The sequence below is a fragment of the Schistocerca americana genome, chromosome 2 (assembly GCF_021461395.2).
Source record: "Schistocerca americana isolate TAMUIC-IGC-003095 chromosome 2, iqSchAmer2.1, whole genome shotgun sequence".
NCBI lineage: Eukaryota > Metazoa > Arthropoda > Insecta > Orthoptera > Acrididae > Schistocerca > Schistocerca americana.
In genome coordinates, this window is record NC_060120.1 from 784,441,625 (window position 1) to 784,467,822 (window position 26,198).

The following is a 26,198-nucleotide window of genomic DNA, read 5'->3' on the forward strand; positions in this document are numbered from 1 at the left end:
CTCTCATTAAGTAAAGCTTCCATTAAATAAAGCTTGCACCAGAAGCACTATAACACGCGAATGAGTCCAAGATACAGCAGATATTGTCGGTGTCACATTCAGACAGTTGTTTCTGTTGTTGTGTAACTGACATCTGAAACTATACAGTACTTTATTACTTTAGCAATAACTGGGCCTAAACAATAACTGATTTCTCTTAAAAGTCAGTATACAACTGTGAATCCTGTACTGTTACGTAGTGTGCTTGCTTATCTTCTAAGTAACTCCAACGTCAGTTGTTTGATGTTCCATTACGAGTGTACAGAACAGAGACCAGCCGCTTATTTGGGAGTGATGTATCCAATGAATTTTATTGTAGTTTTTCGATTGTTTCTGTCCATTTAACAGAGCGCAAGTGTGATTTTTGCTTAGGGAAACATAAATATTCGAATTTTTTCTGTCAGTTTACCTTGACACATCTGCCCCTTTTTTTAATTGCTCGCCATTTCATCTTGGCATATTTTCTTGGTAAAATTTTTTATTGATTGCCATTTTACATTGGAAAAAATGACCGAAATTTAGAGTCTTGAATTTCATAATAGCACAAATGAGCTCTTTCTGCGTTCTAGGTTCAGAGATGTGAGGGGGTGGGAAGGAAATTGGGCAACACTGTGGAATCACCAAAAATTGGTTCTAAATAACTATTACTTTGAATGGAATGGGTTTCAAATCTCTGCTGAGCAACCAGATTGAGATTTTTGGTTGTATCTTCTCAATTGCTTCAGGCTAGTGCTTTCCGCCCCCTTATCTTTTTTTTTTTTTTTTTTCTTCAACCAAGTCACGGTCGTGTCCTGTCTCCATAGCCTCATTCTACGAAGGTAGTGCGTCATTTGTAACGACTTTGATGTGGACGGCGGGACGCCATGCTGTAACCTCGATGCTCCCCTTGCAGTGGTGCGGAACGACCACAAGCTGTTCACGCCGCAGTTCAACCACCTGTCGCTGCGCCTGCCGTCGTTCCCGCTGCTGTCGCAGTTCTCTGACCTGGACGAGTCCACCACCTGCAACCAGACCAGCATGGCGGGACAGGGCTGCGAGGCGGGCTACTGCGAGTGCCTGCACATGCTGCGCGTGCCGCTGGGTTCTGTCGTCGAGATTGTGCTCGTCGACGAAGGTACGTCTACGTCAGGGCGTAACTAGGCTAAGCTAACCAAAACAGAGCTGTCCTCAGCTTGAAAATAGTTTTGAACAGAACAGTGCTTTACGGGGCTTGGTCATTTTGGGGCTGATATGCCCTTGTAGACTTAGAGAAAGCTTTTGACAATGTTGACTGGAATACTCTCTTTCAAATTTTAAAGGTGGCAGGGGTAAAATACAGGGAGCGAAAAGCTATTTACAATTTGTACAGAAACCAGATGGCAGTTATAAGAGTCGAGGGGCATGAAAGGGAAGCAGCGGTTGGGAAGGGAGTGAGACAGGGTTGTAGTCTCTCCCCGATGTTATTCAATCTGTACATTGAGCAAGCAGTAAAGGAAACAAAAGAAAACTTTGGAGTGGGTATTAAAATCCAGGGAGAAGAAATAAAAACTTTGAGGTTCGCCGATGACATTGTAATTCTGTCAGAGACAGCATAGGACTTGGAAGAGCAGTTGAACGGAATGGACAGTGTCTTGAAAGGAGGATATAAGATGAACATCAACAAACGCAAAACGAGGATAATGGAATGTAGTCGAATTAAGTCGGGTGATGTTGAGGGAATTAGATCACGAAATGAGACACTTAAAGTAGTAAAGGAGTTTTGCTATTTGGGGAGCAAAATAACTGATGATGGTCGAAGTAGAGAGGATATAAAATGTAGACTGGCAATGGCAAGAAAAGCATTTCTGAAGAAGAGAAATTTGTTAACATCGAGTATTGATTTAAGTGTCAGGAAGTCGTTTCTGAAAGTATTTGTATGGAGTGTAGCCATGTATGGAAGTGAAACATAGACGATAAACAGTTTGGACAAGAAGAGAATAGAAGCTTTCGAAATGTGGTGCTACAGAAGAATGTTGAAGATTAGGTTGGTAGATCACGTAACTAATGAGGAGGTATTGAATAGCATTGGGGAGAAGTTTGTGGCACAACTTGACTAGAAGAAGGGATCGGTTGGTAGGACATGTTCTGAGGCATCAAGGGATCACAAATTCAGCAGTGGAGGGCAGCGTGCAGGGTAAAAATCGTAGAGGGAGACCAAGAGATGAATACACTAAGCAGATTCAGAAGGGTGGAGGCTGCAGTAGGTACTGGGAGATGAAGGAGCTTGCACAGGATCGATTAGCATGGAGAGCTGCATCAAACCAGTCTCAGGGCTGGAGACCACAAAAACAACAGGCCCTTGTCTTCCTCTGACCTTTGATCTGGCTGACCTAGACTTTCGTAAGGGGTTCTATAGTTGTCTACGGTGTAGTTCATGTCGTCAGTTACCTTAATTAGTTCAGTAGTGCAAACTAGCTGGGAACGTTCAGCTACATGACAAAGTACCGGATGATAAAAAAGTCAGTATAAATTTGAAAACCTAATAAACCACGGAGTAATGTAGATAGAGAGGTAAAAATTGACACACATGCTTGGAATGACATGGGGTTTTATTAGAACCAACAAAAAAACGAAGTTCACAAAATGTCCGACAGATGGCGTCGTTTGGTGATGATCGTGTGCTGAGCCGCCACTTTCGTCATGCTTGGCCTCCCAAGTTCAAAAATGGTTCAAATGGCTCTGAGCACTATGCGACTTAACATCTGAGGTCATCAGTCCCCTAGAACTTAAAACTACTTAAACTTAACTAAGGACGTCACACACATCCGTGCCCGAGGCAGGATTGGAACCTGCTACCGTAGTAGTCGCGCGGTTCCGGACTGAAGCGCCTAGAACCGCTCGGCCACCGCGGCCGGCCGCCTCCCAAGTCCCCAGACCTCAGTCCGTGCGATTATTGGCTTTGGGTTTACCTGAAGTCGCAAGTGTATCATGATCGACCGACATCTCTAGGGATGCTGAAAGACAACATCCGCCGCCAATGCCTCACCATAACTCTGGACATGCTTTACAGTGCTGTTCACAACATTATTCCTCGACTACAGCTATTGTTGAGGAATGATGGTGGACATATTGAGCATTTCCTGTAAAGAACATCATCTTTGCTTTATCTTAATTTGTTATGCTAATTATTGCTATTCTGATCAGATGAAGCGCCATCTGTCGGGTATTTTTTGAACTTTTGTATTTTTTTGATTCTAATAAAACCCCATGTCATCCCAAGCATGTGTGTCAATTTGTACCTCTCTATCTACATTATTCCGTGATTTACTCAGTTTTCAAATTTATACTGACTTTTTGATCACCCGGTCTATCAGCCTGGTTTTCCTAAACTTCATAGCACAAACGCTGCTTTAGTAAGGTAACTGGTGACAAAATATGCCATAGAAAATTGTGAGACCACAATATTAAAAAAGCATTTGATATCGTCAGCTTTAGCATCCTGCCCCGAAAAAAGCGACAGCTAAAATATTTAGGTATGGCCCTAAATGGTTCGAAAACTACTTGAGATACGGTCATTAGCGTGTTGTCTGTGGTAATGAAAAATCTTCCTGAAATCGTGCCACATGGTTCAGTCTTGGTCCCACTATTGTTCTCTTTGAACGTCAATGACATCTCGTTGACTCTTCTTCTTTTTCTTGTACCCTTGTCCCACATCTGCACAGGTTCAACATTGTTATTAATGGATTTGGCGTGCTTAATTTAAAAAGTGGCGCGACGCCCTTCCTGTCGCCACCCATTTCCCCTGGGTCGGAATACCTGTCCCCCAGGTGACTGTGGCAAAAGTGTGCGAAAGACCTGAAGCTCTTAATACCGCCATTTTCTACACGATTGTCGGTCTGTGTTCAGTGATCAGATGGACGAAAAACCTGGACTCTAAACTACATATAAAGAAGTCACAACTAATTTCAGTTTCCCTTCATAAATTAATTAGCTATGCATTCTGTGAAAAATTGCCTGCTATTTTTCTCGAAGGCATGCAAATAAATCACAAAACGGTCAAGAACTTGGCTGTAGCTTTGGACGAGCACTTAAGCTTGGCAGAAAACACTGTACTCACATGCAGGAAGGTTTTCGCTTGCCTCTATTCCCTAAGAAGTTTTAGAATATATTTCGAAAGGATGTGAAATGTACAGCTGGTCAATCACTCGATCTATGAACCTCCATTACCGCGGTGCAATCTAGCACGACACGGAGGGTAACAAATCTAGACGTTATGTGCACCATATCTGCAACATCCTTCTTTTTATCAGTGTTAGGACGGCTGCTGCCAGGCAAATTTGCCACTTGTTGTGTCTACTTCCTCAGTGCCCATGCATCGCATTACATCACAGCAGAGACCAAGCATGTGTTATCGCAATCACAACACAAGGTCTTAACTAGTTTACCCATCCACATAACACAATCATTCGCAACGTCCTTCTCTGCTGCTGTCCCCTCTGAAATCAGCTACCCTGCTTTTCGGGTTCAATGTTCTGTTACGTTTAGGAAGAAGCTGAAGCACTTCTTTTTTGTCAGCTTCAAAACAATTCCGTATAAAACTTTAGGTATATGGTCAGTTTCTCTCTGTCAAAGAGTTAATCAGTACTTTCCTTTTCGTTTCGCAGTCGGTCACGAAAAAATGGCAGAGGGTACTTTTTGCAATAACATGTATTAATATCTCTTCCTATTCCAGTCACTCAAGCTCTTGTTTGCCTAATTGAGTGAACACGATGTACAAGGGATAAACCAGTAGTAGTCAATCGTAAGACTTTGGTTATCACACGATAAAATAAAGTAGCAATAAATAATTTTTTCATAAAATGCATGACACACAAATGTTGACGTTCTTTATATTTCATTCCGACCGGTTTTGGTCATAAACCATGCACACGATCGTCGAAAAATTAATTTGCAGCCAACCTCACACATCAAAACTAAAAGGATCATTTTTTTACCAAATTACCGTCATTTGTCTGTTAATTGTTCATTTATTTTACACAATCATGATTTCGAATTTTTAGCCATTCTCAAGTGCATGTTGAACTATTAAAAGAGTCTGATCTGTCTGTGATATGTCATCGTCGAAAAAACATATATTTCGACAATGACATGTCACAGACAGGTCAGTCATGTTTTAACATTTCAAGATGCACTTGAAAATGGCTACAAAGCCGAAATCATCACTGTGTAAAATAAATGAACAACGAACAGTAAAATGAAGCAAATTTCTTTCAAAAAATTCTGTATGACTGTGGTCCACCACAAAGGAAACTTCATTAAAGATAAGTATCGTTCGTTTAGAACATTACACGTATGATATCTGTGTGAACAGCGACTAGATGAAGAGGAACAACACGAGAAACACGATACATACACTGGCATTAAAGGGACAGACCTCACAGGAAAAAGTTCAAAGATGAAGGACTACGAAGGTATTACATTCGTAGCCAGGATAAACGTAACCTAAACTCAGTATTTGTGTTTCATTCCTTTTATAAAATATTTACAAGTTGATAACTTGCTTAACAGGATGGTTAAATCACCGCAAAGATGTTCAAACTTTTTCTCTGTTTGCAGGTACATGACTGCAGTCCTGGTACACACTGAAATTCCCGTACCAAAGTACTATAGCACGCCGGTAGAGGAGGCAAAACAAAACTCCCCATCACAGTGATGAAGTGGAGTCTTGTGCCTTTTCAGCAACAGCGGAAATATTGCAGCTTTGTCAGAGACGGCTAAAGAAGTCTTCTGGTTTGGCTGACAGCTGCAACATTTCTGGTGATACTGAAAACGAATTAGTGTAAGATACTCCACTCAATCAATGGCCTGCACTGTTTTGTTTGCCTTCTCCAGCGGCCTGCTACAGTACTGTGGCGCGGGATTTCACTGCGTACCACATCTGCAGCCACGTACCTGCAAACAAAGAACAGAAATTATTTATGCAACCTTATTTTTTCGAGGCGAATATAATGTTATGACCGCTCCTCGTATGCTGTGTAGAGTACAGAAGAATATTCCAAGTTACTGCAATAATTTAAAAGACATTGCATATCTTCAGTGGACGCAAAAAAAAACATGACTAAAAATCGTGTATTCGCTAGCCTTAACATAGAATGTCCTCCTGGTCATACGCCAGCTGGATGCCACCTGTTGAGGACGAGTGACTCATGTACGCCTTCTGTCACAGGTAACATGTACAACGCAAACCACCCGTTCCACCTGCACGGGCATGCGTTCCGCGTGGTAGCCATGGGTAAACTGGGCACCAACACGTCTGTGGAGGAGGTGCGCGCGCTGGATAGAGCCGGAGGCATCAAACGGAAGCTCCACGGCGCCCCCATCAAGGACACCGTCACCGTGCCGGATGGCGGCTTCACGGTGCTCAGAGTCTCCGCCGACAATCCAGGTAAGCAAGGCTTCGCAAGAGGCTTAGAGTCTAGACAGAATTTCCAGAGGGGTGTGTGCTCATTTGAAACTTCCTGGAAGATTAAAAATGTGTGTCGGATCGTGAGTCGAACGTGGAACATTTCTCTACTTCGGCTCTGCTGGTAGAGCGTTTTCTTAAAAACGTAAAGGTTTCGAGTCCAGCACGCGCCAGAAATTTTCAGGAACAATCTAGAATTGATAGTTTTCCGTAGCTGTAGCTTCATCATCATCTGCGTTCGGGCACCATAGGCAACAGTGTTTGATGAAATGCCAGGGTAAAACCCATCCTATAGCTGAGTCGGTATAAGAAGATCCCCAATAGCAGTGGACGCAGCGGCTTTGTGCACCTAGCTCAATCAATCACATTTCGCGACTTTGTAAACGCCACTATAATATTGTGTTGTCACAGCTATACAGGATGATTCAGCTGCCTCTACCTGTGGGTTCTATGCAACCCGCAACATCTTCAAAAACCACCTGCGAAATTTTCGTATTCTCTAGCTCGATATGTGCGAAAGAGCTTATCAGCAAGAAAAAGTTCCTTCAATGTCTGATATTGCACCTAAAGTTTGTTGGAAGCCACTAAGTGCTCTCATTCTTAAGTTCAAATGGTTCAAATGGCTCTGAGCACTATGGGACTTAACTTCTAAAGGTCATCAGTCCCCTAGAACCTAAAACTACTTAAACCTAACTAACCTAAGGACATCACACACGTCCATGGCCGAGGCAGGATTCGAACCTGAAACCGGAGCGGTCGCGCGGTTCCACACTGTAGCGCCTAGAACCGCTCGGCCACCTTGGCCGGCTCATTCTTAAGTACTTAATGAATGTACTTCGGGTATTTGTGCTCTGTCATTTATGATGTCTCAAGACAATCACACAGTATCCAACTTTAATACTTGTTTTATAGTGATAAAAATTAAATAGTGAGTTAATTATGACAGAACTTTAAATTTGGCCAATAATTACGCGAAATATTGAAAAGCAAATATTCGGAGCTCCTGGAAGCCATTAGATAGGCTACCTGCAAATGGCACCTGGATAGCGGTTTAGTAATACAGATACACAAAAACGGTTCTCTGCTATTCATAAATATCATCATGTTTTTTTTGAGTCCTCAGTCTTTCGACTCGTTTGACGCGGCCCTCCACGCATTCCTCTCCTGTGGCACCCTCTTCAGATCAGAGTAGCATTTGCAGCCTACATCCTCAGTAATTTGCTGGTTGTATTCCGAATTCTGTCTTCCTCTACAGTTTTTACCCTCTACAGCTCCCTTCAGTGTCCTTCTTCTTGTCATTGTTTTCCATGCATTACTTTCCTCGCTGATTCTGCGGAGAACCTCATCATTCCGTAAGTTACCAGTTTACCTAATTTTCAACATTGTTCTTTAGCACCACATCTCAGATGTTTTTATTTCCTTCTCTTTTGTTCCGGTTTTCCCGCAGTTCATGTCTCACTGCCGTACAATGCTGTGCTCGAATCGTACATTCTCAGAAATTTCTTCCTCAGATTAAGGCCTATGTTTGATACGAGGAGACTTGTCTTGCCCAGAAATGCCCTTTTCGCCAGTGCTAGTCTGCTTTTTATCTCGTGCTTGCTCCGTCATGGATTATTTTGCTGTAATGGTAGCATAAATGGACAAGTTCGCCGGCCGGTGTGGCCGTGCGGTTCTAGGCGCTACAGTCCGGAACCGCGTGACCGCTACGGTCGCAGGCTCGAATCCTGCCTCGGGCATGGATGTGTGTGTGAAGTCCTTAGGTTAGTTAGGTTTAAGTAGTTCTAAGTTCTAGGGGACTGATGACCACAGATGTTAAGTTCCATAGTGCTCAGAGCCATCTGAACCATTTTTTTTTTTTTTTTTTTTTTGGACAAGTTCTCCTTCTTCGTAATCAGCAGTAGTGGTGTTAAGATTCTCGCTGTTCTCATTTCTGCTACTTCTCAATTCTTTCGTCTTTCTTCGATTTAGTCTTAGTCCATATTCTGTACTCGTTAGACTATTCATTCCATTCAAAAGGTCCTGTAATTCTTCACTTTGACTGACGATAGGAATGTCACCACTGAATCTTATCATCGATATCCCGTCACTCTGGATTGTAATCCAACACTTAAACCTATCTTTTATTTCCGTCGTTGCTTACCCCTATTTTTCTCAGGATTTCGAACATCTTGCACCATTTCATTGTCGAACGCTTTTTCCGAGTCGACAAATCCTACGAACGTGTCTCGATTTTTCTTTAGTCTTGCCCCTATTATCAACCGCAACGTCAGCACTGCCTCTCTGGTGCCTTTACCTTTACTGAAGCCAAACTGAATGTCGTCTAACAGATCACCCTGTACTGAGACAGAATGGATGCGCTTGCAGCTGGATGTTTGGTGGCGCTTGTCTGATGAGAGCGTTTGTTGGCAGGCTACTGGTTGTTCCACTGCCACATCGAGTTCCACGTGGAGGTGGGCATGGCGGTGGTGTTCAAGGTGGGCGACCACTCCGACTTCCCGCCGCCGCCCCCAGGATTCCCTCGCTGCAACAGCTGGCTGCCGCCCTACCCTTCCAAGGGACACGGCCTCTCCCGCCTCACCGCCGACCCTCTTCGGGACCAGCCGGGTCAGTCGTCCGCTCCCGCAGCTGGTACGCTGGCCACCAGTGTCCTCCTGCTACTAGCTGGACTCGTCGCAGCTGGCGCCGCGACCAGCTGAACCGCCGTGCGCGAGTGCGGCGACAAGTGTACAAACCTAACGGACAGTATTACCGCCAAAGCGGCAGCGGACACCACCGTGCAATAACACACGACGGGAGAGCAGAGGTGTACTTCAGGGGGACAAATCCTACCTCCCGGATGGACCTACTGTGCCTCGCGTTGTGGTCGAGACTAAACTCGATTACCACCGTGTGATTAGATAGTTCAATGATAAACCGGAGTTACTGTAAAAATCCTTGCCATTTTGTATTTAACTGCGGCTGTGATCTTAAAATATGTAAGAAGAGAGGATGCTGTTTCAAAGAGCACGTAAAGCCGTCCAATAATTGACATTCCTTAGATGGATATACTGAAAATACACATGTGTAAATAACAACTGTCTTCCAATATGTGGATACTTGTGTACTGATTATATGAATATTTTAATGAAATGTAGAGTACAATGTAAAGAACTGTATATAGCGGGGTATAACGTAATAAGCGGTCTTGGGAGAGAATCCTATTGCTTGAATTTTTAATAGAACATTCAAGTACAAGTACAAAGCGTGTTTTACTACAATTAAAGACAGACATGTCTTCAAAAGTGTCATATTTTTGTGGTCACTTCGACCAATGGACACAAAATCACGCAAAAGAAATATTAACGCGAGAACTTTTAACCTAAATGTAAATGTGGTTTAGATAATGAACTGAAGAAAATGTGTCAAGTGCTTACACCTTCTTTTTCGAGCAGCTTGTGTTACTTAACTTACGGAGTGAGATGCATACTGATGTTCCTATAGCACTAACAAAAACCTAATATTAGTCAATCTGAACCCCGAAAACAGTAGCCATCAAAGAATTTGTTAACCATCTTCACAGTGGAAGTGTTCCTCACTGAATCTTGTCACAAAAGTATAAGCGTCTTGGCGATTTTACGCGTCGATATCGTTAGTCTGATTATCGACATAAGTCTTGTATTGCTACATACCTTGTATCGCTAAATAGTATTAATTGTAGAAGTTTCCTAGAAATTGTACAAGCCAAATATTGTGGCTGGAAAGGACAGTTTTAATCTGAGAGGCGTCTTTCACATTACTGGTCTAACATTCCCATAATGTATTAAAAGAACTGATTAGTTTTTGTATTAATTATTTTATACTTTCAGCAATAAAAATTGCAACAATGTATATATTTTTATACTTAGGTGTATTTGTATGATATGTGAATATACTTCTATTTTTGTCACACGCTGGAGTAAATTGACCGACTGTTCTGTAATATTCATTTTAAGTGAATAAAACAGTGAATAATAATGTACATGAGGTTTTCCAATTATGTCGATTAAGACAACAAATGTCTGTATTCTGAACAGCATGCTACTATAACTGTCACCTTCCTTCTCTAAAGTTTGATAGCATAAGTGACTGGGAACAAAACAAAGGATCACCGTTGGGCTATTTCTTGATAGGACGAATTGTGAAGAAATTGAGACGAAAATTACCAAAATGAATCTTTCACTTTGCAGCGGGTGTACGCTGTTTAGAAATTTACTGGCTGATTTAAACAACGTGCACAAACAGCTCTCACTCCGAGGCCAGTAAAATATTTGCTCTATTTGCCATAATACGAACATTAACTTTCATAAGCCATTACCTGAACAACGCACGATAGTAGGAAGATCATAGTGAAAGAGTTCTTTTTGGCTATTTTTCGTTTAATCTAATATACTGAGAATCAATATTTGTCCGTCCTCTGGCTAGTATCTGTTACTTCTTGCTCCACAGTACTTGATTGGCTTCCGTGTTTCTGCCCCATTCCAGCGATTATCCTGCTCTGTGCACTGCATCTTTAATTGTAGCATCACTAGACGTCATTCTCGGTTCTTTTACTTTCAATATTTTCGCTTTTCTTTGACGTCAGACTATTCTTTTACACCTCTAAATCCACCCCACCTGTCTCAACGATTACAACAATAATTAGTCCTGCTGTAGATTAACACACATTAATATCTAACAGCTGGTACTTCAATACTTCCCAAGGATCTAGTAACCCAAGCGATAAATCATATCCTTTTAGTACTCTAGTCTTCTTTTGAAAACTAATTTATTCTCCAGTTTTCAAAAGAAAACTATAGTACAGAATTATAGATCGTCTCCTCCGTGAATGATCATCTCATGTAACCGTAATATTTTCCTAGGTTGTTTGTCGCAGATTCTTTGTAGCATCGATAGTAATATGAACATATGGTCACCAGTTATCGCGCCTGATGTCTTTCTTCTTTCACCAATAACTAAAACTGCGCTCGCAGGAGAGAACCTTACTTCTTTCTAGTTGAGTGAATTACAGTCCACTGATCTCACACACTTTATCACCACGAAAAGTCATTCTCTAATACAACACCGTTGCTGCAAGATTTAGGCCACTTTTATATAAAAGTTCAGAGTTTGTTTCTTGCTGAATTTACACTACTTGGCAAAACAATGTGAAGCACTGAGAAGGGGAGAAGAGAATGAAATGGAAGTCCATGGGTTGAGAGGGTATTTGATGTTATTTCAGTGATCCCAAAATCCAGTCACATTTACAAAGAACTTGGTACTTTGAGATCACTTATCAGTGTGAGGTTGCACCCCCTCTGGCCTGAACAATGCACTAGTTTGATTGGAAAGGGTGTCATAAAACATGCAGGACGCAAGTTAGCCGATAACTGTTGTAACTGGTCGTTCATATGCTGGATGCTGTCTTAGGACAAAGTTTACATCCGAGCTTGTCCCCAACATGTTCTGTTGGGGACAGATCGGGGGCTTTTGGTGACAATGGGAGTACGTCAACATCACGCAGACAATTCATAGAGATGCGCGCCGTGTATGGACAAGCATTGTCCTGTTGAAAAATGGCACACTGGACTCGTATTCGGAAGGACAACGGTTCAAACCCTCGTCCGTCCATCCTGATTTAGGTTTTCAGCGATTTCCCTAGATTTCCCTAAATCGCTTCAGGTAAATGCGTGGATGGTTCCTTTTAAAGGTACGACCGACATCCTTCTACATCTTTCTCTAATCTGATGGACACAATGATCTCGCTGTTTGGTCCTCTCCGCTAAATCAACCAACCGACCAACCGGAGATAACACATGAGGACGAAGGATGTCCATCCCATACCACTGTGATGTCAAAGTTCCCTCAAACACCACAAACTGTGGCCTGTATACACGGTTGCTCCATGACGCCAGAAACAACACCGCTACACCTCTCCAGAAACTGGAAGAATGGGACCGCTGCCCAGGTCGCCGTCTCACTCGCCAACGATAATCATCCAGGCTAGCGCAGAACCACGATTTATCCTTGGACACAACACGGCGTCATTCATTACCAGTCCATGCTTCACGGCTAGGGCACCACTCCAAACGCAGCTTGGTGCACAACATGGCGGTTCTCCCTTGTGGTGGTCAGACGTGGTCGACCAAAACCTTGACGACGAGTATGCCTGCTATCACATTCCCACGCAGTCTAACACGTGGCCGCTTTCGCATCCGAATACACCATAAACCTGGATACTGGACGTTTCGGCCAGCCGGCCAAATTGAAACCAGCAATGAGATCCATTTCAAACTCTGTCACGTGATGATAACGCTGCTTCACAGGAGTACGCAGGATCTCCGTCGCCTTATAGTGATCACTAAATATCTGACGCTGTTCATGCCCTTATATACCCTGCTACTCCTTGTAATAACGCCAACACCACAAGAATGCACTCTGGCGGTCTTTGTAGCTGTCACAGACAACTTTTTTTCCTTTATTGTTATTTTAAAACCTTGTACAAAAGGTAGGCCGGCAGCAGCCTATCTACGCCGCTCTTCGGCCACAGAAAACCATAGAGCAGATAACACGTAGACTGATATACAGAAAATATGAATGTGAAAAAACAGGTGACACACATAATGATAATAACGAAGTCGTTCGAACAGAAGACATTGAACTGCATAGGCAAGTGCAACCGTACACAAAGGCACAATGAGTACACAGTCAAACGGTAGAGGACACTGAAGAGACACAATTGCACTGGAAAGGAGAAACACTGCACAGAAAACATTGCCGATGATCTTCGACGCACTGTAGACACTGTTACAGGGGGGGGCCTGCCACAGGGAATAGGGAAGGGAAGGAGGGAGGTGGGAAGGATGCGAATGGGAGAGAAGTAGTGAGGGAGAGGTGAGAGGGTAGGGTTGGGTGTGGAAGCGTGGGGGGGGGGGGGGGAGGAGAGGGAGAGAAGGGGGGAAGGAAGTTAGGAGGGAGAGAAGGAAAAGAGGGAGCCCTGGAGGAAAAACTCATGAGGAGGATGGGGAGGATCAAATCTGATAGGAAGAGTAGATTAAGGGGACGAGGGCATCGTCTGGGAGGGAAGTTGGCGGAAGCCAACTTGGGCAAGGCTATAGAGGGTGATAAGATGGAGAGTGGTTGGGATGCAGGAATACAGGCACAGCAGCAGATTGGGGAGGGAAAGGATGGGAGGGACAAGCGGGTGACGGGGATCAAGTTTACAGGAGATGTATAAGATCTGCATCTGTTCAAGGAAGAGGAGGAGATGGTGTGGGAAAGGAATTAAGTCATAGAGGAGCCACGTGGGGTATAGGAGGCGGATGCAGTAGGTGAGGCGGAGTGCATGGCGTTCCAGGATTTGAAGGGACTTGTAGTAGGTAGGAGGGGCGGAGTCCAGGCAGGATGGGCATAACAGAGGATGGGGTGGATGAGGGATTTATAAGTGTGGAGGACAGTGTAGGGGTCCAAACCCCATGTTCGGCTGGAGAGGAGTTTGAGGAGGCAGAGTCAGGAGCGTGCCTTGGCTTGGATTGTCTGGAGATGGGGAGTCCAGGAAAGGCGACGGTCAAGAGTGACGCCAAGGGTGGGAGTGAGATTGGTAGGACGAGCATAGATAGTGATATAAAAACCAAGGAGACAGAAGGAAGGGTTTGTTTTGCCTACAATGATTGCCTGGGTTTTGGAAGGATTGACCTTGAGCAGCGACTGGTTCCACCAGATGGTGAAACGGTCAAGATGGGATTGCAGAAGGTGCTGAGAGCATTGCAGGGTGGGGGCGAGGGCAAGAAAAGCGGTGTCATCGGCGTACTGGAGAAGGTGTATGGGGGGTGAAGGCGGCGGCACGTCCGCCGTATAAAGGAGGTAGAGAAGAGGGGAGAGGAGGAACCTTGGGGCACACTGGTGGGGGGGGGGGGGGTAGAAGATGTACGAATCTGTGTTATGGATGGTGAAATAGGATCAACAGAGAACTACAACGCTAATCATTTATGTACGTGCCGATGGTGTGTGCATGTACGAAATTAAATTGATTGGGACATGTCTTCTGGGTGCTTCGCAGTGTAATTTTTCACCAAGACATCCAACAAAATAAATTTAGTGCGAAATGTTGACTGGAGTTTCCGGACAAGATATTTGCAGTTGAATACAAGCCGAATAAAGTTAGCTCGTTTCTCAAAATAAGGTCAACTATTCTAAAAAATTTCTCCAATAGATGCATCAAAAGTCTGTTTTTTTAATATTTTTCATTCCCTGCTCTTAAAGAAAGAGGGTCTAGTTTGATGAAGTAATTTTCAGCCAATTACCAGGCCAGTTTGTAGTGGTTTCAGGGGGAGACTCAAATGGGAATATTTGAGAGCGGATTTCTAGTCCCAGCATTTGCTTTAAATCTTCTCGCAAACCTTGTTCATAATTGCGGGTTTGGAACTATTGTACTACCAGAGAAAAATTAAAATGTTGTGTATATGTATTGTGTATGAAGGCCATATTGTGTATGTGCGTGTGCGTCACTGTGCTAAGTGAGTTTGTGATGACTGTCTTTTTTTTTCTGTCCCAATTAGGGAGACTAGGGAGGGATGTCGGAAAAATCGGTTCTCGTAGGCAAAGTATCTCAGCAGGCTGAAACTGGGGCAGAGGAAATCCCATTTGTGCCAGACAATAATTAAATGTGTGTACGTTCATGTGGATTTGTTTAAGTCTTTCACACGTTTCCCAGATGGGGGATCGGTTTGCTGGAGGGCGAGGGGGTGGGGGAAGTGGAAGTGGCTCTGAGCACTATGGGACTCAACTGCTGAGGTCATTAGTCCCCTAGAACTTAGAACTAGTTAAACCTAACTAACCTAAGGTCATCACAAACATCCATGCCCGAGGCAGGATTCGAACCTGCGACCGTAGCGGTCTTGTGGTTCCAGACTGCAGCGCCTTTAACCGCACGGCCACTTCGGCCGGCCGGGTGGGGGAGGGGGGAGAGAGAGAGAGAGAGAGAAAATTGCGAGGTGAAACTACTGTTAAAACACTGGTTGAGACTATTCCGTGCCTGCCTGTCGTTGTTATGAAATAATTCTTCCCACAATTGCAACTTCGAGAATTACTTTCACGTTAAAATGGAATAGACATAATATGTTACTGAGTTCAAACAGTCTGTATTTTTTCTACAGTTAACACTCCACGTAAATTATGTTAATGTTTATTCGAGGTCTTCAGTAACCTTTTGAATCATTGAAGACGACCTGGTTTTTCACTCCTACGTCTCTGTTCTTTGTTTTTCATATGCGGTGGGTATGGCAGTTTTGTTGAGACGACAAAAGTTCGACCATCTCATTTTTCAGGTTGCCGCCTTCCTCTCTGATCTGCGTATAATTATCTTCGACTGTCTATGTGCTTATAATAGCTCTTTCTCTTTGGTAATCTATTAATATTTATTGCACTGTACGAAAAAGTCAGAAGAACGAAAGGAGCAATTATAATGATGAATGACGAAACTCAGCAAAGCTTTTTCTTCAACACGATGATGCGTGACTGTGGAAAGATGATTAATCAGTCTTGTCCGTCATAATTAACACTGCAATAAAATGACGCTTATAAATCGGTATCTGACTTCGTTCTCATTTAATTAAATGAAGATAGGTTCTTTTTCTGGAATGTGCTGGGAGCACTTACGGCTGCGATAATGGTGGCCTATCCATTGCATTATCGTATTAACACGACCAACAACGAACATTTCCTGAAAAACATTAAGAAATTATTAAATGAGGACAAGCAGTAAACTAAACAATACAACTGAATAAAGTAAATATTCATATTACTACAGTTCAGCTTATCTACATTCACATAGTAAGACACAAACTGTTATTACAGTGACAACGGAAACGAGACCGGGTTTTGCACTACCTACATCACGACGGTCCCAGCTCTAACCAAGTAACCAGCGAAAAAGTCAGAACTGAGACGGCTACGGCCGAAGAGAGAGGGTACAAGACAGAACTGAGACGCTAGAATTTTTTGTAAAACAAAATGATGTCGTAAATAAGTCACAGAACACCTCTGAGATCGAGGAGCTGTGACACTAACTGTGATATTACACAGCCCCTTGAATGGCGTTGGCACAATGCTTCACAATGAGTTTACAAAGCCTGTCAACAAAGTACTAAATAATGTCTATTCATTCATTCTTTCTTTTGAACTCACATATAACACGTAGTACATTTTACCACATACACAAACCAATAGATATACTGATTTCATTTACATAGGTAGAAATAGTTCATATAGATAGGAAAATGTTTTCTTTCTTTTGAATGGATAGTTTTTCATGTCTTGCGACGTTTCAGTTTTTAAGTATATTAGATTAATAGACACGGTCTGTTTTACCACTGATCGATGAAAAGGTAGACCACGCGCCCAGTGAGGGCAGATGGCAGGAGCCGACAGAGGTTGGCCGACTGTTCGTGGATGTCACGACTCGACCAGCACGCCATATAGGCTGCGATCATGAAACAATTGTACGACAGAATCAGTGATGCTTTTGCACATCTCAAGACGGTTGAGCTGAAATAAAGGTTTTAAAATTACGAAGGGTACAAGATTTCCATTTCTATATTTAAATGGGGTGTTCAAAAAGTCTCTTCGCAGTGCCGTATGATTGTTAGCCTGTCTGGGTTACATCCCTTCAAGTGGACTCTCCCAACACTCCACTGTTTCGTTTACCTCAGCCAGCGTCAAGTAGTATCGTTGGTGTGTGTCGTTACGTGTTGACGTGAACGTTTAAGTTTAGTTCCTTTGAGTCCGAACAAGTCAGTAAGAAAACTCGCCCAGGAAATCGGTGTTACTGTCGGAACGGCCCACACAGCTGTAAGGAAAAAATTAGAACTTCTCCCATACAAAATGACAGTCTTGAAAGAACTAAAAAATACTGATCATGTCAAGAGACTGCATTGTTGTCAATGGTTCAAAAATTTCGTTCAACAAAATGGAAGGGATATTCTTAATGAAACGTTTATCACTGATGAGATATGGTTTCATTTATCCGGATACATGAACTCGCAAATTTCTCGTATGTGGAGTACTGCAAATCCAATGTGTATTCATGAGGAACCACTTCATTCTGTGAAAGTAGGAGTTTGGATTGCAATTTCTAGACGCCGGACTTTGGGTCCCATATTCTTCAACGAAACAATAAACGCACAACGATACTGCAGTGATATTCTGTACCCGTTCATAGGATAACTTGTGTTAAGTGAAATACTGAACGGTTATTTTCAACAAGATGGTGCAACTGCGCATACTGCTCGCATTTCAATGTCACTGCTTGCTGATGTTTTTGGTGATCGCATAATTTCACTGGGACTTTGGCCTCCACGATCGCCTGACCTAACACCACCTCTTTTTCTTCTTGGGTGCAGCGAAAGCAACTGTCTATAAAAACCATCCTAAATCCATCGATGAATTGAAAACTTCAATATCCACTTTCACTGCTTCTGCTAGAGAAGAAATGTTACAGCTTGTTTATCAAAACTAGAAATGGTTGTCTCACTGGGTATTCCGCGATCGTTCATTAAATAAAACATGGCGTTTCAGTCTTCGATCGCTATTCTTTATTTTCAATTACTGGTTTCGGGCTAGCTGCCCATCTTCAGATATGTTAGACAATGTTAAAAATGTAATTAATAAGAGGGATACAGTTAGTGATAAAAATATCTTAGTTTACAAAACGAAATTTTGGAACGTACTAAATGCCAACATACCATATGTCGTAGTTACAGAGTAACTTGTCCGTACAGAACACAAAGTTCACTGTCATAAGTAAAGTAAATTTCAAGCTGTTAAAACATTATATCGCAGTATTTAAGAGTAACCTGATTGGTAACGGTAAAAAGTGCCCTCTACCTACAACAATTGTGCATCTGTTATTTCGCCGTATATATTAATGGCGAATATTCTTTTTAATAAAACAATTTTTAAGGTAATAACATATGAATAATCTTTTTGAGTGGACCATGAAACGAAAAATTTTTCCATTAATTTAAAATTTCTTTATAAAGAAACATAAAATATAATTAAAATGTAGATATTCTTCCGAAAATGTGCGTTTCCTCTTTGTTTTTGATTGGTGGTGGAGTGGGTTTCCCTACGTCAGAACGTATACAACGCCACGCCGAGTCCTCTTCCGCCGCGCCCAATTCACCTCGCCGCCAGTACGCTGAGGGCCGTTCCGCTGTAGCTGTTTCTTACTGGGGGCATTCAAGAGTAAGCCTAAAACAGGTCTTTAAAAATCTCATAATAATTCCTGTGCATAAAATCACTTTGCTCATTAAGTAGTAGGCCTGGGGTTTTTCTTTGATGTGCGTATATTTCGATCTCTTCGAGCACGTTGAGATAGAGACTTTTTGGAGCTTTATGTAGCACCTCCATTTGTTCATTTATATTACTCACTTCATGTCTACTCTCTTTTACATGTGTTCCAAATGCTGTTCGATTGCTACGACTGCAATGTTCCCTGTATCGAATTTCAAAATTCCGCCCTGTTTGTCCTATATAATAACTGTCACATTCAGCACATTTAATCTTATATACTCCGGAATTATCGTATTTCATTTGTTTCGTCGTTGCTGGTTTATGTCTTAATGTATGTGCCATTTGCCCTTCGTTCTGAAATGCCACTGCGATGTTTTTTGGAAAGCATTTAGCAATTCTTTCCGACACACGCCCTTTGTATGTCAGGGTGACAAACTTCTTCTTAACTTTAATTTTCCTAGAATCGCTACTGATGCCCGCGGATTTGTTTTTGATCTTGTTAAACATACGTGTAACATCTTGTGTCCTGTATCCGTTAGCTGCTGCTACTTGCTTAATAATACCTAGTTCTTTCTGCAACTCATCTTCCTGTAGTGGCAATCTGAGGGCTCTGTTGCACATAGCATGAAAGTCCGCTCTCTTATGCTGTGCCGGGTGGTGCGACGTCGCTACTATGATGTTGTCGGAGCAAGTGTCTTTTCTATAGACGCCGAAAACGTGCCTGCCTACCTCCTTTCTGACGGTCAAATCTAAATAGTTAATCGCCCCATTGTTTTCCATTTCTAGTGTGAATTGAATTTTTGGATGCTGCTCGTTTAAAACTTTAGTCATTTCCTCTACGTCTTCTTTTTCCCCTTTGAATAATAAAATAGTGTCGTCAACATACCGTCTGTAATAAATTAACTTCTCCTTAATTTCTGGAAAAGAGCTAAAAACTTTGTTCTCAAAGTCATTCATAAAAATTTCAGCTAAAATTCCTGATAGACTGTTACCCATAGCTAAACCTTCATCTTGAATAAAAACTTTATCGTTAAAGATACAACTATTAAAACTCAGTGTGAACTCTAGCATATCTACGAGTTCGACGATTTCACCCAAGCTCATTGACTTATTTTTTATCAGGTTTTTCCTTATAATTTGCAAAGTTTCCGGTATTGGTATATCAGTGTAGAGGTTCACGACGTCCAATGAGGCTAGGACTGCATCCTCTGGGATTGCAATGTCCTTCACTTCGTTCGCGAAACACGAAAGGAGGGAGGCAGGCACGTTTTCGGCGTCTATAGAAAAGACACTTGCTCCGACAACATCATAGTAGCGACGTCGCACCACCCGGCACAGCATAAAAGAGCGGACTTTCATGCAATGTGCAACAGAGCCCTCAGATTGCCACTACAGGAAGATGAGTTGCAGAAAGAACTAGGTATTATTAAGCAAGTAGCAGCAGCTAACGGATACAGGACACAAGATACACTCCTGGAAATTGAAATAAGAACACCGTGAATTCATTGTCCCAGGAAGGGGAAACTTTATTGGCACATTCCTGGGGTCAGATACATCACATCATCACACTGACAGAACAACAGGCACATAGACACAGGCAACAGAGCATGCACAATGTCGGCACTAGTACAGTGTATATCCACCTTTCGCAGCAATGCAGGCTGCTATTCTCCCATGGAGACGATCGTAGAGATGCTGGATGTAGTCCTGTGGAACGGCATGCCATGCCATTTCCACCTGGCGCCTCAGTTGGACCAGCGTTCGTGCTGGACGTGCAGACCGCGTGAGACGACGCTTCATCCAGTCCCAAACATGCTCAATGGGGGACAGATCCGGAGATCGTGCTGGCCAGGGTAGTTGACTTACACCTTCTAGAGCACGTTGGGTGGCACGGGATACATGCGGACGTGCATTGTCCTGTTGGAACAGCAAGTTCCCTTGCCGGTCTAGGAATGGTAGAACGATGGGTTCGATGACGGTTTGGATGTACCGTGCACTATTCAGTGTCCCCTCGACGATCACCAGTGGTGTACGGCCAGTGTAGGAGATCGCTCCCCACACCATGATGCCGGGTGTTGGCCCTGTGTGCCTCGGTCGTATGCAGTCCTGATTGTGGCGCTCACCTGCACGGCGCCAAACACGCATACGACCATCATTGGCACCAAGGCAGAAGCGACTCTCATCGCTGAAGACGACACGTCTCCATTTGTCCCTCCATTCACGCCTGTCGCGACACCACTGGAGGCGGGGTGCACGATGTTGGGGCGTGAGCGGAAGACGGCCTAACGGTGTGCGGGGCCGTAGCCCAGCTTCATGGAGACGGTTGCGAATGGTCCTCGCCGATACCCCAGGAGCAACAGTGTCCCTAATTTGCTGGGAAGTGGCGGTGCGGTCCCCTACGGCACTGCGTAGGATCCTACGGCCTTGGCGTGCATCCGTGCGTCGCTGCAATCCGGTCCCAGGTCGACGGGCACGTGCACCTTCCGCCGACCACTGGCGACAACATCGATGTACTGTGGAGACCTCACGCCCCACGTGTTGAGCAATTCGGCGGTACGTCCACCCGGCCTCCCGCATGCCCACTATATGTCCTCGCTCAAAGTCCGTCAACTGCACATACGGTTCACGTCCACGCTGTCGCGGCATGCTACCAGTGTTAAAGACTGCGATGGAGTTCCGTATGCCACGGCAAACTGGCTGACACTGACGGCGGCGGTGCAAAAATGCTGCGCAGCTAGCGCCATTCGATGGCCAACACCGCGGTTCCTGGTGTGTCCGCTGTGCCGTGCGTGTGATCATTGCTTGTACAGCCCTCTCGCAGTGTCCGGAGCAAGTATGGTGGGTCTGACACACCGGTGTCAATGTGTTCTTTTTTCCATTTCCAGGAGTGTATTACACGTATGTTTAACAAGATCAAAAACAAATTCGCGGGTATCAGTAACGATTCTAGGAAAATTAAAGTTAAGAAGAAGTTTGTCACCCTGACATACAAAGGGCGTGTGTCGGAAAGAATTGCTAAATGCTTTCCAAAAAGCATCGCAGTGGCATTTCAGAACGAAGGGCAAATGGCACATACATTAAGACATAAACCAGCAACGACGAAACAAATGAAATACGATAATTCCGGAGTATATAAGATTAAATGTGCTGAATGTGACAGTTATTATATAGGACAAACAGGGCGGAATTTTGAAATTCGATACAGGGAACATTGCAGTCATAGCAATCGAACAGCATTTGGAACACATGTAAAAGAGAGTAGACATGAAGTGAGTAATATAAATGAACAAATGGAGGTGCTACATAAAGCTCCAAAAAGTCTCTATCTCAACGTGCTCGAAGAGATCGAAATATACGCACATCAAAGAAAAACCCCAGGCCTACTACTTAATGAGCAAAGTGATTTTATGCACAGGAATTATTATGAGATTTTTAAAGACCTGTTTTAGGCTTACTCTTGAATGCCCCCAGTAAGAAACAGCTACAGCGGAACGGCCCTCAGCGTACTGGCGGCGAGGTGAATTGGGCGCGGCGCAAGACGACTCGGCGCGGCGTTGTATACGTTCTGACGTAGGGAAATCCACTCCACCACCAATCAAAAACAAAGAAGAGCAAACGCACATTTTCGGAAGAATATCTACATTTTAATTATATTTTATGTTTCTTTATAAAGAAATTTTAAATTAATGGAAAAATTTTTCGTTTCATGGTCCACTCAAAAAGATTATTCATATGTTATTACCTTAAAAATTGTTTTATTAAAAAGAATATTCGCCATTAATATATACGGCGAAATAACAGATGCACAATTGTTATAGGTAGAGGGCACTTTTTACTGTTACCAATCAGGTTACTCTTAAATACTGCGATATAATGTTTTAACAGCTTGAAATTTACTTTACTTATGACAGTGAACTTTCTGTTCTGTACGGACAAGTTACTCTGTAACTACAACATATGGTATGTTGGCATTTAATACGTTCCAAAACTTCTTTTTGTAAACTAAGATATTTTTATCACTAACTGTATACCTCTTATTAATTACATTTTTAACATTGTCTAACAGATCTGCAGATGGGCAGCTAGCCCGAAACCGGTAATTGAAAATAAAGAATAGCGATCGAAGACTGAAACGCCATATTCTATTTAGTTACAGCTTGTGTTTGGAAAAATGATTAGACGAATTCAGTTGGGTATTCAACAAGAGGGGGGACACTCAACATTTAATGTGAAAATTTGTAAGTAAAAATGAATATTCAATAAATTAATAACTTGTATTTCACTGAGTTTCATTTCGGTATACTCACAGCGTTATACGGCACGCGCGGCTAACAATCGTAGGGCACTGCGGAGAGACTTTTTGAACACCCCGTATATACGTTTTGGTAAATCCTAAGCGATTCTAACAGATTCTATAATATCCTAGGAGATCCGCTCAGTTTTATTCAGGGAAGCGAATTTCTTTTTTATTACACAGCATAAGAAGTGCGTGGATGATGTAACATTACATTGCATTAGGCGCTGTTCCTGTCTACATTAAGTCTGCACTTGGTGTTCATTGTATTTGCACTATTTGAATTTTCATAACATCGCCACGTAGCAACAGCTTGTCTCGAAAATCAAGTCTGTTTTGCACCGATGGGATTGTCGAAAGGTTCGCCCGGCGCAGGCACTACGAACAATTCGTCAGTACCGGCATAAAATGAATAACGAGCTCGCATGATCGCGTTCATGTGGAATCCCTTGCAGGAACTTGTAACGAGATCCCTCTTCCACAAGTTAAACCGCAGACAGCTAGAAGCTCACAGGATCAAGTCCAGGTAAGCGAAGTGTCTACTTTCTTCCTGTAACGCATGCCAAACACAGGATTTCACTGACACTTCATGCCTCTCGTAGGTTCTCCGCTAAGTCACAAACGTCTTAATGGTTCCTTTTTTTAACGCGTTATAACTTCGCTGTAATTTAAGTGAAGAGTTTCTAATTCAGAGTTTTTTACATTACGGAGTCTAAGCTGCAACTCGTCCCTGCGGATCTCTCTGTAAGTCGTTAAATCAAACATGGTTTCATAGCATTTACACAAAGATGTCAGTATTTCACATTTATTTCTCAGTCTTCTCCTTGTCCTGTACAAGAATACTTACAATGAACTTTCAAATAAATGAACAAATGCTCAGGTGAATATGCGGATTCATAACTATTTATGGTCGGGCAAGAAGCATTACCTTTACCACGAAGAAGAAAATACGCCCACAACAGACCAAAGACAAGCGGACGTGCGGAAATACACTGTAAAGCACACCGAAAAATAGAAAATAGCCCAGACTAAGGGGCATTACAATTTAGTACACATACAACTACTTGTGTATTTAAAGCAAATGAATCATTGCCTGATTTCGGCTCAGGGATTTCATTTGTCAAAAACAAATTGTCAGAACATAATGCATCCACACCTTAAGATCTACTGATGCTATCAGAAATAATCACATTTCACCATTAGTGCTCTTCTCGAGCTCATATTAGTTTCAATCAGGTCAACGTCATGGTTAAGTGACCCTTCTTTTGCATAATAGAACCTAAAGATTAGTATATAAACCTGCTTATACTAACAGTTCACTAATGAATAAATAGTAATTAAGTAAAAAAGTGAGGACTACTTATTAGACTTTGCCTGAAGGGAACATGAGTCCTTTCATAAATACACTTTCTACCTTGAGCCTTCAGTGCTTTTCATCTCATTTTTCTGTTAATTCCACATTCTGCTCTTCTAAATTCCATGACTGCGTGCGGACTAGTACATATTTTATTAATAGAATGCGCATCCAGAACGAGGCGTACACGGTCATTAGGTTCATTTACTGCTAATCATCGACTACAGTACGGTGAATGTGACGGTTTTCGATTACTTTCCAGTGAGCATTCGTCTTATTTCTCGATCAACAGCCTCTCGTTTCGTCCATGGAATGGAGTAAGATTTACGGCAAAATGTGTCATGTGGTATCATGACCTTGTCGTACACATGCGTATTTATTACGCCAAGTTTCTGCTCAAAAACACGTAAGTACTTCCAAAATGTATTTCTTAAATCTATTTACTCTTATGCATCGAGATAAAAAGATCAATTTGCCTTAACTAATATATATGCTCCGTTATTGTACTTTTAATCACAGTGAGTGAGAAACAGTCTTCGGGTACACTCCTTGCTTTTAAAAACTTTAATACTTTAGTAGAACTTACCATATTCCACTGGGGTTTATATTAAATCCACTTCAGTACTTTTGCTCTCGATGCATAAGTAGCACCTACCCAAGGAAACATCTAATTTTACGTCCTTTTCTCGGAAAAACCTAGCAAGCTGTCAACAAGATTTTTTAGAATCAGAAACGGGCATCAGGCCCCTACGATAATTCTGTATCTAGTAGGTCAGCTCTTTGTCTACTTCTTTAATCCTTTTAAACAGGTTTTGCGAAAAACCATCAGTAGAGGCGCCTGTATCTAAAAATATTTTTCCCGCTGTGGCATCTGTTGAAACTTCACTAAAACCTCTGTATGTTCAGTGTGCAAAGGCTGACCCATACTCAACACATCTCTAATATCAGTACCGTCATTATACCTTTAAAGACTGACATGATTGCCTTGATTGCCCCACCCTGTAATACGATCGTCATCGGAGGGCGTAATGAGATTTAAAGGAATTTGTCACAATTTGGTTATGTAAGTCTGATTGTGGTTTATGAGCTGCATCAGAAACATTTACGGAGAAACCAGCTAATATCAGGCAGATCCTGGGGCATATGATCACTTTTTACATGAGTAATTTTTCTTCTCAAGCGGTTGTGGTTAGCATCACGTCGATCACAGCAACCGTTATGTTTATTTCTACAGAATGATCTGCCCCAGTTTGCTTGATAATCAGGGTGGTACTGGATATTGTAATTCCTGTTTTCGCGTGCGCTGGTCAGCACGCCGCGCGTCATTCCTATGTGTCGTTGGTGAAGACGTCACATGAGCAGCTCAACAGCTACACTGAAGAGCCAAAGAAACGGGTACATCTACCTAATATCGTGTGGGGCCCCCACGAGGACACAGAAGTGCCGCAACACGACGTGGCATGGACTCGGCTACTGTCTGAAATAGTGCTGGAAGGAATTGACGCCATGAATCCTGCAGGGCTGTCCATAAATCCGTAAGAGTACGAGGGGGTGGATATCTCTTCTGAACAACACGTTGCAAGGCATCCCAGATATGCTCAGTAATATTAATGTCTGGGGTGTTTGGTGGCCAGCGTAATCGTTTACACTCGGAAGAGTGTTCCTGGAGCCAGTCTGTAGCAGTTCTGGATGTCTCGGGTGTCGCATTGTCCTGCTGAAATTGCCCAAGTCTGTCTGAATGCACAATGGACATGAATGGATGCAGGTGATCAGACAGGACGCTTAAGTACGTGTCACCTCTCAGA

General features: G+C 42.8%; 1 protein-coding gene across 1 annotated transcript in view; it reads left to right on the forward strand.

Moving 5' to 3' along the window:
• Positions 1–10,399, forward strand: part of LOC124595139 — a 59,079-nt gene extending 48,680 nt beyond the window's left edge. Inside the window, exons 9-11 of the mRNA XM_047133738.1 lie at positions 932–1,153; positions 6,224–6,442; positions 8,870–10,399. Of these exons, the coding sequence (XP_046989694.1) occupies positions 932–1,153; positions 6,224–6,442; positions 8,870–9,156 (728 nt within the window). The 3' untranslated portion in view covers positions 9,157–10,399. The remainder of the gene's footprint in view (positions 1–931; positions 1,154–6,223; positions 6,443–8,869) is intronic.
• The last annotated feature ends 15,799 nt before the right edge of the window (positions 10,400–26,198 follow it).